Genomic DNA, 14,408 nt, shown 5'->3' with positions numbered 1-14,408 from the left:
ACCTCGATGACCCTGGGTGAGTCCCTTCTTCCTAATTCCCTCAATTTAACAAACATGTATTAAGTAGCTATTATGTTCAAGGCATCAGGCTATGCGCCAGAGAGTGGTGTTTCTCAATGGGTGGGACAGAGAGTAATTGCATCAGGATCTGCTGAGTTCCACTCCAGCGTGAGCAAAGTGGAATCTCTGGAGGTGGGTAATTCCTGGGTAATTTTTAGGCATGAAATTTAGCTGGCAAATAAAAAGATGAGTGAGATGCAGTTCATACCTTCAAAAACGTTCTGATCTACTTTTCTTCTCTTTAAAAAGGACCTTTGTACTAGGTGACTTACAAAAGCTTTCTGCTGCTCAGTTTAACTTTTTTCTAACAAAATTAACATTTTACAAGGTATTGTCACTTAGTATAATTTTAGTTACGTGACCTAGTTCTACTTACCTAGTCATTTTTTATGTACTTTGAATAAACTGCATGATTTCTTAGTTGCATATTTTTACTTGGAAACAAGTAAAAAAATGTCCAACCATCAAGAATATTACATTTACGGATGATTTTCAACAGCACCCAAAAAGACATGGAGTCAGGGGTTAGTGGACTAGGTTCTGCTTCTCACTATTTTCCTGACTTTGGCCATACAACTTCACCTCTCTAGGCCTCAGCTCCCTCTTTCTAAGATGATAAGACGAGGGGCTAGATTATTCAGATGACAAAGTGTCTATGTACTCAGATTTAAAAAAAGCCTCTATGGCTCCTAAAATTTATGCAAAGTTTTATGAATCATTTCTCCTCTGTAAGCTCATAACAAGATGTGTGAAAAACAAAATTCATTTATATGAACATCACTCTTAGGAAACTTACAAACTCATATAATCAATCCCTCTGAGTTCCATTGGTTTTACTAGTGAATCATCTGTTTCATTTATTCCTTTCCATTCCTACTGTAGCTGTCCTAATCCACACCTTTTCAAGTAACTCACTTGCATCAATACAACAACTTCCTATCCCACTACAAGAAGCATACCAGAAATGCGGGTATCATAATGTCATTCACCACTTTAAAATTCTTTAGTGGTTCTCCTGTGCTCAAAGCCAAAGTCCAAACATGTAGAGGAATGTCACACAGAAGCACTCTGCCATCCCATCAGTGTCCTTGTCTATTCTCATTTCTGACCACTACCCTACTGGACCATTGTGCCTACCTACCAACCCCACATACTTGTTCTATGGTTTTCTGCAAATGTGTCATAAACTTTCATGTTTCCCGTGTTCTACTTTAGGCCTGAAATTCCTTTCATCTTCTTGCCTGCTTAACAAACTTTATGCACTTTATAGATATCTCTATTATTTCAATAATTATATTATGTTTTATTATATTTTTCATGCTTCTTTCCTGATAGGTTTTAAGCAAAATAAAAGCCGGGATGATTATTTTAATAATTATGTTATGTTTTATTATATTTTTCCATGTTTCTTCCCTGATAGATTTTATACAAAATAAAAGCTGGGACATTTACTTTTTTATTTTTAGGGCCTACAGTAGTGCCTCATCCATAGTAGATGTTCAAGAAATGATTGCAAATATAAATTCAGGTGGCCAGAAATACCTTCAAATACAATTTAAAGAAAAACAGAAAACAACTCTATAATAGCATAGCCTACCACACATCAATTCATTGTTATTTACATTTACATGAACTTTCTTTTCAATATAGATTATAGAAAACTTATGAGGTTTATGTATACTCCTTGACATGAGGACTAAAAAGTGTGCATTGTAAATTAACATTGAGAAGACATGAGCTAATCATTCTCATTTGAGGGATGGACACATTGGAAAGGCAAATAGTGAGGCACAAGGTTTCCAAGTGAGGCAGTTCCTACCTGTTAGATCTGCATTGGGCCACCATCCCAAGTCACAAGCTTTGCAGGTGAACTCATCTTGCACATATTCATTCTCTTTGCAGGCCGTGCAAATCCAGCAGCAGCTCACTTCTCCTTTCCGTATAACCTATAACATAGATATTTCATGAATTTTAAAGATAGTTTTCCCAGAAAAGCTTCTATTTCAGATGAGGACTTGTTTTCAGATTATGAATAAAGAAAAAAAGACTAACTATGAAAATAATCTTATATGCTGAGGAATCTTAAGAATGTGAATTTGTATATATTTGATTATCTTAGAGTTTGGATGGAATTGTCAATTCATTCCATGCTGGGTTTGGAGGCTTTTCAATAATAATTCATTTTATAGAGTTATTTGACTACATTTTTTTGCAGAGTTAAAAATGAAACAGTTTAATTTAATCCTTGTTTATATTAATATTTATTACTCTCAAAAAAGAAAAAGTATACATTTTTCTTCTCTGAGAAAGCAAGTAATGTTTTACTAAAAAAGTCTGTAATAAAACCTTTTAATTCGTAAAAGCTAAGTAATTATACAATTTTTGTTGTAATTATGAAAAACTGAATTATTAGACAATTTCACTCAAGAGCAACTATATATACATAAAAACAGAATGATAGCTAAGAAAGAAGAATCAAGTATTGACCTGCCTGACTTTCTCTAGTGAATTCAAAAGATCATAACAAGTATTGGTAGCAAAATTACTAGTTCAAAATTACTGGAGAGCTGCTTAATATCTGAGCAGTTTAAACTTTCCCCCATTTTCAGTTTGCTTGGTAAACACTTTCACACTCCATAGTACAAAAATAAACGTAAAAACACATTGCATTTGAAGTGCACGTCTTGTAGACAGCACACAATTTGGTCTTGCATTTATCTCTAGTCTGGCAATTTCTGCCTTTTATTGTTTAGTACATTTACATTTATCATAATAATCAGTATGGTTAAATATAAATCAATCATCTCTTATTTTTCTTTTTTCTGTCCTATATGTTCTTTGTTTTTTGCCTTCTTTTTAGCATTCTATTTTATCTGCATAGTGGCTTACTAGTTAGGCCTCTTTGCTATGTTCCAGTGGTTGCTCTAAAGTTGACAATATGCACCACTAATTTATCACAGTGTACATTCAGATAAGATTATACTACTTTATGTATAATGTAAGAACCCTACAGTAATATTCTTCCATTTTCCCCTCCCATCCTTTGGGTTATAGTTTTATACATTTTACTTCCACATATTTATTTTATAGACCCTTCCCAAATGAATTATTATTTTTGCTTTAAACAGTCAATTATCCCTGAAATATGTTTTTTAAAATAACAAAGATATTATATTTTATATTTAGCCATATATTTACATTTCTGGTTCTTTTAATTACTTTGTTTAGGTCCACATTTTGGCCTGGTATAATTTTCTTCTTCCTGAAGACCTTTCTTTAACATTTACAGCCATGCCAGCCTGAGAATATGACCTCTCTCAGCTTCTATTTGTTTGAAAAAGTATTAATTTTGCCTTAGTATTTCAAAAATAACATTTTCACTTGGTATGGAAGTTTAAGTTGACCGTATATACATATTCTATTTCAGCATGTTATGTCATTCCATTGTCCTAGGGAATGGAATTCTAGGTTAAAGATTATTATTATTATTTTTTGCTTTCAGTGCTTTGAAGATGTTACTTCTTTCTTGTCTCACCTATAGTTTCCGATAAGAAGCCTGCCATAATTGTTATTTCGTTCTTCTGAATGTATCACCCCTTTCTTATTTTGGATATTAATTTTTTATCACTGGTTTTTAGCAACTTAATTGTAATGACTTCTTTGTGTTTATCCTGCTTAGGATTTGTTGAACTTTATGGATTTGGGCTTACATTTTCATTACATTTAAAATTTTACAGCCACCATTTCTTCAGGTTTTCTTCTGACCTGCTTCACTCTCCCATCCTTTTGGAGCTTCAGTTGCACTTATAGTCTACCACTGGGTATTACTCTGCAAGTAACTGAGAGTTTGCTCATTTCTTTTAGCTTTTAATTTTTTCTCTTTGTGCCTCATTTGCCTGTTTCCTATTGCTATGTTTTTCAGTTCACTGACCTTTAGTTCTACAACAATTAATGTGCTGTTAATCCAATCCATTAAAATGTTTTTTTCTTAGATATGTTATTTTTCAGCTGTATAACTTCTAATATGTTATTTTTTATATTGTCATTTTTCTTCTTTTTATATTTGTGTCTTCTTTTAAATCTTTTAGCACGTATTTATCCTTGTGTTTTAACGCCCTTGACTGCTAATTTTAACATCAATGTAATTTCTGGAACTGTTTCTATTGCTTGGTTTTCTTCCTGGTAATGTGACACATTTTGCCACTTGGTCAAATCTGCAATTTTTTGGCTAGATGCAAGACATTGTGTGCATTAAGGTGTAGAGTGCAGATTTATTTTTCTTCCTTTTTAAAATGAGTGTCGGACTTTGTTTGAGCATGCAGTTAAGCAACTTACAGCTCAGTTTGTTCCCTTTGAGCTTTGATTTTAAACTATTAGAGCAAGTCTAGAATAGTCACTGTTTGAGGAATAGTTTAGCCTCATTATTAAGACATGACCTTCCAAGAGCTTTTACTTTATTCTTTATGTATTCAACAAGATATCTCTACTCCGGCTGCTGGAAGTTGGAAAATTTCTGGCTCTATGTCAGCTCTGGGAATCCAACTCCCTACTAAGTGTTCCTTACCCGGACTCAAAATTCCAGCCGGCTGACATGTAGACTAGTATTCAATCAAATACTCAAGGGAATGCCTATGCTAATTTCTGTGACTCCTTTTTTGCATAGATCCATCTTCTTCCATACTTTGCACTACAAATTCTAGCTGTTTTGGTCCTCCCAAACTCTGATTCTGTCTTCTTAAATTAGCAAGATGGCCAAGCTCCATTTGCTTTCTCTCTCAAATGAACAACCATCAGGAAATTATTTCTGTCTTTCTGTCTCCAGGCAGAAAGCCTGAGTGATTTTAGGGTTCACCTTGTTTGTTTCCCTTTACTTCCATGAACTCAAGGTCATGTACTGTTTTCCAATGTCTGAACACAGTTGTTTTGTATATTTCGTCAAGATTTCTAGTTGCTTATGGCAGAAGGCTAAGTCTGGACTCTGTTAATCCCTCATCTCTAGGAGCAGAAGTTCTTCTCTAACACAATAAAAATGATCAAATATTCCTATATGTAAAATCAGAAACTAAACTCTAATTATTGCCATACTTTAAAATGATAGAAACTCTAGCCTTCATAAAAATAAAATTCTCTTCCTGCACATCAGGTTGACATTTATACCACTGTTTTAGAATTACATAAAAAGATTAAATGACAGAATATTTTCAGCAAGTATATAAGGTTTTCTGTTCCTACTTTTACTTTCAGATAACTTTTGAAAGTAGAGTCAATTAAGTCTTTTCTGAAAAAATTCACACCTATCTTCAAAATAGGCATAAGAAATTTAAATTATAAAAGATATCTTTTCTAAATGATATGAGAAAAAATTGAATTAATAAGTAAATGCTACTGTCTTATTTTAATTGGGATAAGCAGTACAGTAAGAGCCATCATGAATTACTGTATGTCACTTCAACCAGCTGTATCTTTCTCCCTGTGTAAAATTAGTACTGCTAATTAGACAAATTCAAAAGACAATAATGCTAAACCAATTTACTTATGCAGGATGACTGGTGAAAGTAGATTCTGCAAATAATTAGTACATGGAAGGTGTTTGACATTAGCTTTTGAATGACTGAATACATTAATGAATAAGTTATTAGCTTATATCTTTAATACAGAATGAAAAATAGGGATGCTTACACGGAGTTAGTTTTTTAATCCTCTTTCTTTATGCACCAAGTGCATCAAGCATGTGTACTTTTGCCATATAATATCTGTAAGATGAAATTTATCCTTTCTATCTTCATAGTCACCCCTCTAGACTCAGACTTTATTAATTTACACTGAAATTATGCTCCCTCCCCATAGTATCATCCATTGTATATATCTAGGGACTTATATACCATGCCTCTAATTTCTTCTCACTCCAGAGTAAGATGCACACAGCTGCCAAGATCATCCAAATAGTCTGTAGCTCCTCAAAGGAAAGGACTATGCCATCTTTTCAATGTTTTCACAGCGTAGTCATCAAGGCACAGAAATATACCAATAACACACAGCCAATAAATGAGTGTTGAATGGAATATTTTTCAAAAATATAATTAGGTCACTCAAAGAACTTTAGTGCCTCCTCTTTTAATACCTTTGAAATATAAGTTCTTCAGTCAGGTATTCACTTGGCCCCTAGTTTTTGTTTCTGTACCTGACTTTGTCTGTTATTAATTTCTTACATATGTCTGTGAAAAAAGGAAGGGTAGTCTCTATGCTTAAATGCATATTACCTTCTATTTAGAATGTCATCTTTCCTACATAAAACCCTCCATGTCACTACTTCCAAGATAAGACACAAAAGTCACATGCTTCAGTGAGTATTTTAGAGCAGTGAGTCTTTCAAAGCATTATGTTATGTGGAACTCTTAATCAACAAAAATATAGTTGATATTTTATTACCACAGGTTATCTTTTGTCCTCTAATTGTTTTACAAATATGTGGGAGATATGTTACATTCAGACAAGTTTTTTTTTTTTAATCTTAGGTTCTTATATCTCTTATATATGTTCTAGTTTCCCCAAAGTGACAAATTTAAAATTATTTTTATATTTGTCATAGTAACTGATATTTCTTTTGTATGATGTATACGTTCAATAAGTGAATAAGTGTTTAATTTTTGTCACAATAAAATGCTTTTTATGTCAACTCTGAGTCACAGTAAAAGTTTTGACATTTCACTGAAACTTCCCTGGAAGGACTAAGGCTTTCTAAGACCTACCTGTTTTGATTCTTTTTACATCTTGTGTACATGGTTCTATGCTTGTTAGTGAGACTAGGTGATCTGCTGCTACACACAATGTTATGATTCACTTTATGTACACTGTGAGTGTCTTAAAACATTTATACCATAGGAAATTACATGTCCACTTTGTGACTACATTTCTGAAGCAACCGGAAATGGATTTGTTTAAATTAAAATTTTATTTAGAGAATGGATGAAAGAAAGCAAACAGCATCAAGAGAACATAATGGTGGAAAAGTAACTAAAAAAGGTAAAAGAGAAAATTTTCTTTGTAAGAGAAACATCTGAAAGACTAAAAAGAATAAAGGAACTGGGTCTACTTTAATTAGAATTGTAGGAGAGAGTAAACTGTTTCTGGCCCCTAGGTGGAGCAAGATGGAGGAATAGAGAATTCTACCGATTGTCTGCCTCCCCCACCAAGGACACCAACAAATATCTACAGAGAATCAAAAATCAAGTAAACACTCAGTATCTGGTTTTAACTTCATATTGATGAAAGAGGCACTGTAGAGTTAGAAAAAACAGTCCTGAATCACCGATGCCACCCTTTCTCCACCCTCTAGATGCTGCGGCATGATGCAGAGAGCATCTCTAGGTGCTGAGGGAGGGAAAACACAGTAATTGTGAGGCACTGAACTCAGTGCTGTCCTGTTAGAATAGAAGGGAAAACCAGATCAAACTCAGCTGATGCCCACCCACAGACGGAGCATTTAAACCAGCCCTATCTAGAAGAGACTCGCTGATTCCATGGGTTTGAACTTAAGTGCCTACAAACCTTGCCACCAAGGGCAACAGGATACTGTTTCTCCAAGTAAACTTGAAAGGCAGTCTAGATCATAAGGATTGGAACTTTTAGGTGAGTCCTAGGGCTGAACTAGGCCCAGAGACAGTGGACTGGTGGGGGCAGATAACATACTGGGACAACAGCTGGGGCAGCTAAGGGAGCGCTGGCATCACACCTCCCCTAACCCCAGCCTGTACAGCTGGTAGCTCCAAAAGAGACCTCTTCTTTCCACTTGAGCAAAGGAGAGGAAAGAGTTGGGAGGACATTGTCTTGCATCTAGGATACCAGCTCAGCCACAGCAGGATAAGGCACCCATCAGAGTTTTGAAGCCCCTGTTTCAGGCCCTAGCTCCCAGAGGACACTTCTATACACATCCTGGGCCAGAAGCGAACCTGTTGCCTTGAAGGAAAGGACACAGTCCTGGCAGCATTTATCACCTGCTAACTGAAATGCCCTTGGGCCCTGTATAACCAACAGTGATACACAGGTACTACATTGAGGGCCTTGAGCGAGCCTCTGAGACTGACTTCAGATAAGACTCAACAGATTACCAGCTGTGGTGGATATGGGGCAAAACTCCTTCTGCTTGGGAGAAGCAGAGGGGAAATAAAAAGGGGCTTTGTCTTAAGTACCAGCATGGCCACATCAAATGGGCTCCTGGGTCCTTGATTCCATAGCTTGACTCTTGAACTACATTTCTGGATCTGCCTTGGGCCAAACGGGAGCCCACTGCCCTGAAGGGTATGTCCCAGGCCAGGCAGCATTTACCACAAGCTGACTTCAGAGACCTTGGGCCTTAAGGGAACATCAGGGGTAGTCTGCCAGTACTCCTTATGGCCTAGGGTGGCAGTGACTATGGGGTGAGTCTCCTCTACCTTTGGAAAGATGCCAAAGGGCACTCTGATGGGTGCCCTTTGGAAAGGGGGAAAGTGTGTGAAGGACTGCATCTTGTGGTTTGAGTGCCAGCTCAGCTGCAGTATGATAAAACATCAGGCAGACTTCTAAGTTTTTTGACTCTAGTCATTGACTCCCAGATGGAACTTCCAAATCCACACAGGGCTCTGGGAGACCTTGCTGTCCTGAAGGCAAGAACACAGACCTGGCTGGCTTTGCCACTTGCTGACTGTAGAGCCCAGGGCCTTGAGCAGACAGGTAGCATGGAGTGGTTTCAGCAGGCCTTGAGAAAGAACCAATACTGTGCTGACTTGAGGTCAGCACAACTATGGCAAAGTCACAGTTGTGGTGGCTACAAGGGTACTTGTGTCACTCCACTCACAGCTTTAGGTGGCTCAGAACAGAGAGAGCGAGAAAGAGAGAGAGAGAGAGAGAGAGACTCTGTATGTTTGAGAGAAAGTAAGGGAAGAGAACAAGAGTCTCTGGTAACCCAGAGTCTTGTCCTGGATCTTGTCCAAGACAATCAAGGTGGTACCTCTATGAGTCTGCAACAACCACAGTCTTACTAGGGTTGGGGAGCCCCTTAAAGCAGATACAGCTTGGATCACAACCCTCAAGTTCTTTCAAATATCTGGAAAGCCTTCTCGAGAAGGATGGTTACAAATAAGCCCAGACAGTAAAGGCTACATTAAATACCTATATCTTCAATGTCCATGCACCAAAGAGCATGTACTAGCATCAACACCATCCAGGAAAACATGACCTCACTAAATTAACTAAATAAGACACCGGGAACCAATCTTGGAGAAACAGAGATATGAGACCTTTCAGACAGACTTCAAAATAGCTGTGCTGAGGAAACTCAAAGAAATTCAAGATAACACAGAGAAGGAATTCAGAATTCTATCAGATAAATTTAACAGAGATTGAAATAATTAAAAAGAAACAAGCAGAAATTCTGGATCTGAAAAATGCAATTAGCATACTGAAGAATGCTTCAGAGTCTTAATGCAGAATGGATCAAGCAGAGAAAAGAATTAGTGAGCTTAAAGACAGGATATTTGAAAATACCTATCAGAGGAGACAAAAGAATAAAGAAAAAAAACAATAAAGCGCACCTACAGAATCTAGTAAATAGCCTCAAATGGGCAAATCTAAGGATTATAGGCCTTAAAGATGGGTAGAGAAAGAGATAGAGTTTGAAAGTATATTTTAAAAGGTAGTATCAGAGAACTTCCCAAATATAGAGTAAGATATCAATATCCAAGTACAAGAAGGGTATTGTATGAGTCTGTTCTCATGCTGCCAATAAAGACATACCTGAGACTAGGTAATTTATAAAGGAAAAAGGTTTGACTCACAGTTTCACATGGTTGGGGAAGCCTCACAATCATGGTGGAACACAAAGGAGTAACAAAATCACATCTTTTATGGTGGCAGGCAAGCAAGAGAGAGAATGTGCAGGGAAACTCACCTTTATAAAATCATTCACTTCTTCACTATCACAAGAACAGCACAGGAAAGACTGGCCCTCATGATTCAATTACCTCCCTGGCCCCTCCCAAATCTCATGTCTTCACATTTCAAGACCTATTATGCCTTCTCAACAGTCCCACAAAGTCTTAACTCATTTCAGAATTAACTCAAAAGTCCACGCTCCAAAGTCTCATCTGAGACAAGGCAAGTCTCTTCCATCTATAAGCCTGTACAATCAAAAGCAAATTAGTTACTTCCTAGACACAATGCTAGATACAATGAGGGTACAGGAATTGGGTAAATAACCTCTATTCCAAATGGGAGAAATTGGCCAAAACAAAAGGGCTACAGGCCCCATCCAAGTCCGAAACCCAATATGGCAGTCATTTAACCTTAAAGTTCCAAAATTATCTCTTTTGACTCCATGTCTGAATCCAGGTCTTGCTGATGCAAGAGGTGGGTTCCCATGGTCTTGGGCAGCTCCACCCCTGTGGCTTTATCAGATACAGCCCCACTCCTGGCTGCTTTCACGGGCTGCTGCTGAGTGTCTGCAGCTTTTCCAGGCACACAGTGCAAGTGTCAGTGGAATGGATCTATCATTCTGGGGTCTGGAGGATGGTGGCCCTCACTAGGGCCACTAGGCAGTGCCCCAGTGGGAACTCTGTATGGGGGCTCACACCCCACATTTTCCTTCTGCACTTCCCTAGCAGAGGTTCTCCATGAGGGTTCCACCCCTGCAGCACACCTCTGCCTGGACATTCAGGTATTTCCATGTATCCTCTGAAATCTAGGTGGAGGTTCCCACTCCTCAACTCTTCCATGCACCCACATGCCCAATACCATGTGTAAGTCACCAAGGCTTGGGTCTTGCATCCTCTGAAGCAACAGCTTGAGCACTATATTGGCCCATTTTAGCCACAGCTGGGATGCAGGGCACCAAATCCCTAGGCTGCACACACACCTCCAACTTCCGTGCAACCACAAACCCAACACCAGGTTTAAGCCACCAAGGCTTGGGGCTTGCACCCTCTGAAGCAATGGCTTGAGCTCTACCTTGGCCCATTTTAGCCACAGCTGGGATGCACAGCACTGAACTAATCCAGGAAGCCTTTTTTTCCTCCTAGGCCTCTGGACCTGTGATGGGAGGGGCTGCCCTAAAGGTATCTCACATGGCCTGTTGACATTTTCCCCATAGTCTTGGTGATTAGCATTGGGCTACTCGTTGCTTATGCAAATTTCTGCAGTCAGCTTGAATTTCTCCCTAGAAAATGGGTTTTTCTTTTCTAATGCATCATCAGGCTGCAAATCTTCCAAACTTTTATCCTCTTTCACCTCTTGAAGGCTTTGCTGCTTAGAACTTTCTTCCACCAGATACCCTAAGTTGTCTCTCTCAAATTCAATGTTCCACAGGTCTCTGGGGCAGGGGCATAACGCCACCAGTCTGTTTGTATAGCAAAAGTGACCTTTACTCCAATTTCTAACAAGTTTCTCATCTCCATCTGAGACCACCTCAACCTGGACCTTATTGTCCATATCACTTCAGCATTTTGGTCAAAGCCATTTAATAAGTCTCTAGGAAGTTCCAAACTTTCCTACACTTTCCTGTCTTCTTCTGAGCCCTCCAAACTGTTCCAATCTCTGCCTGTTACCCAGTTCTAAAGTTGCTTCCACATTTTCAGTATCTTTACAGCAGTCCCCCACTCCCAGTACCAATTTACTGTATTTGTCTGTTCTCATGCTGCTAATAAAGACGTACCCAAGACTGGGTAATTTATAAAGGAAAAAGGTTTAAAGGACTCCCACTGCAACATGGCTGGGGAGGCCTCACAAGCTCCAAGGCCTCACAACCAAGTAGAAGGCAAAGGAGGGGTAAAGTCACGTCTTGCATGGTGGCAGGCAAGAGAGAGAGCATGTGCAGGGGAACTCCCCTTTGTAAAACCATCATATCTTGTGAGACCTATTCACCATCATGAGAACAGCACCAGAAAGACCTGCCCTCATAATTCAATTACCTCCCACTTGGTCCCTCCCATGACATGTGGGAATTATGAGAGTTACGATTTGACATTTGGGTGGGGACACAGCCAAACCATATCAGTTATAGAACTCTGAGCAGTTTGAACCCAAAGAAGACTACCTCGAGGCACTTAATAATCATAGTATTAGGTAAAGGATGAAGAAAGGATTCTAAAAGTAGCAAGAGCAAAGAAACAATTAACATAAAACGCAGCTCCAATATGTCAGGCAGCAGACTCCTCAGTGGAAACTTTACAGGCCAGGAGACACTGGGATGACATATTTAAAGTGCTGAAGGAAAAAAAATTCTACCATAGAATAGTATATTTGGTGAAAATATCCTTCACACATGAAGGACACATAAAGGAGAAATAAAGACTCCCAGACAAAAGCTGAGGGATTTAATCAATACCAGACCCATCCTACAAGACATACTTAAGGGAGTACTTCCATCAGAAAGAAAAGAACATTAATGAACAATAAATAATCACCTCAAGGTACAAAATTCGCTGGTAATAGTACATGGAGTAAAAAGAATATTATAACACTATAACTGTGGTATGTAAACTACTCTTAAGTAGAAAAACTAAATAATGAACCAATCAAAAGTAATAAATACCACAACTTTTCAAGACATAGTCAATATAATAAGATAAATATAGAAACAACAAAAAGTTTAAAAGCAGGGATACAAAGTTAAGGCATATCGTTTTTATTAGTTTTCTTTTTTGTTTGTTTATTGAAACAGTGTTAAGTTGTTATGAGGTTAAAACAATAGGTTATAAGATAGTATTTGCAAGCCTCATTGTAACCTTAAAACAAAAAACATACAATGGAAACACACACAAAAATGAAAAGCAAGAAATTAAATCATGCCACCAGAGAAAATTACCTTCACTAGAGGAAAACAGGAAGGAAGGAAAGAGAGAAGGGAGGGAAGACCATAAAACTACCAGAAAACAAACAACAAAATGGTAGGAATAAGTCCTTATTTATCAATAATAACATGGAATGTAAATGGACTAGATTCCCCAATCAAAAGACATAGACTGACTAAAAGCTGCTGCCTACAAAAAACACACTTCACCTATAAAGACATGGTTAGACTGAAAATAAAAGGATGGCAAAAGATAATCCGTGCTAATGGAGACCAAAAAAGAGCATCGGTCTCATATAAGACAATATAATTTTAACACAAAAACTATAAGAAGAGACAAAGAAGGTCACTATATAATGATAAAAGGGTCAATTCAACTGGAGAATATAACAATTTTATACATATATGAACCAAATACTGGAGCACCTAGATAGGTAAAGGAAATATTATTAGAGCTATAGAGAGAGACAGGCCCCAATACAATAATGACTGGAGATTTCAACAACCCACTGTCAGCATCAGACAGATCTTTCAGTCAGAAAATCAACAAAGAAACATCAGACTTAATCTGCACTATAAAACAAATGGATCTAATAGATAATTACAGAAGATTTCATCTAAGAGCTGCAGAATACACACTCTTTCTCAGCACTTCCTCTCTTCCTCTTTCTTGAGAATGAGTCATTATCAAGGATAGATCACACATTATGTCACAAAACAAGTATTAATACATTCAAAAAATTTAAATAATATCAAGGATCTTCTCTGATCACAATCTAATAAAAGTAGAAATGAATAACAAGAGGAATTCTGGACACTACACAAACTACGTGGAAATTAAACAATATGCTACTGAATGACTAGTGGGTCAATAAAGAAATTAACAAGGAAATTGAAAAATTTATTGAAATGAATTATAATAAAAACACAATATACCAAACCTATGGATAGTGTGGATAGCAAAAACAGTATTAAGAGGGAAGTTTATAGCTATAAGTGCCTACATCAAAAAAGAGAAAAAACTTTAAATGAACAATCTAACAGTGCATCTTAAGGAACTAAAAAAGCAAGAGAAAACCAAAGCCAATATTAGTAGAAGAAAAACATAATGAAGATCAGAATAGAAATAAATCAAATTGAAATGAAAAACAACAATACGAAACATCAATGAAACAAAAAGTTGGTTTTTTGAAAAGTTAACAAAGTTGAGAAACTTTAGTCAAACTAACAAAAAAAGAGAGAAGATCCAAATAAATAAAAATCAGAAATGAAAAAAGAGACATTACAACTAATATTGCAGAAATTCAAAGGATCATTACTGGCTACTATGAACAACTGTATGCCAATAAATTTTAAAAATCTAGAAGAAATAGACAAATCCGTGGATACACACAACCTACCAAGATTGAACCAGGAAGAAATCCAAAGCCTTAACAGAACAATAACAAGTAACAAGATTGAAGCCGTAATAAAACGTCTCCCAGTAAATAAAAGCCAGGGACCTGTTTGCTTCCCTGCTGATTTCTAT

General features: G+C 37.2%; 1 protein-coding gene across 7 annotated transcripts in view; it reads right to left on the bottom strand.

The window, feature by feature from the left end:
• Positions 1 to 14,408, bottom strand: part of GRM1 (glutamate metabotropic receptor 1) — a 411,958-nt gene that overhangs the window by 48,662 nt on the left and 348,888 nt on the right. For all 7 annotated transcript variants that reach the window (XM_034963042.4, XM_034963043.3, XM_055114194.2 and 4 more), the window contains one exon: positions 1,880 to 2,006. In XM_034963042.4, coding sequence (XP_034818933.1) covers positions 1,880 to 2,006 — 127 coding nt within the window. The remainder of the gene's footprint in view (positions 1 to 1,879; positions 2,007 to 14,408) is intronic.

This window comes from Pan paniscus, chromosome 5 (genome assembly GCF_029289425.2).
Source record: "Pan paniscus chromosome 5, NHGRI_mPanPan1-v2.0_pri, whole genome shotgun sequence".
Classification (NCBI taxonomy): domain Eukaryota; kingdom Metazoa; phylum Chordata; class Mammalia; order Primates; family Hominidae; genus Pan; species Pan paniscus.
This window is presented reverse-complemented; position numbering and strand designations above follow the sequence as displayed.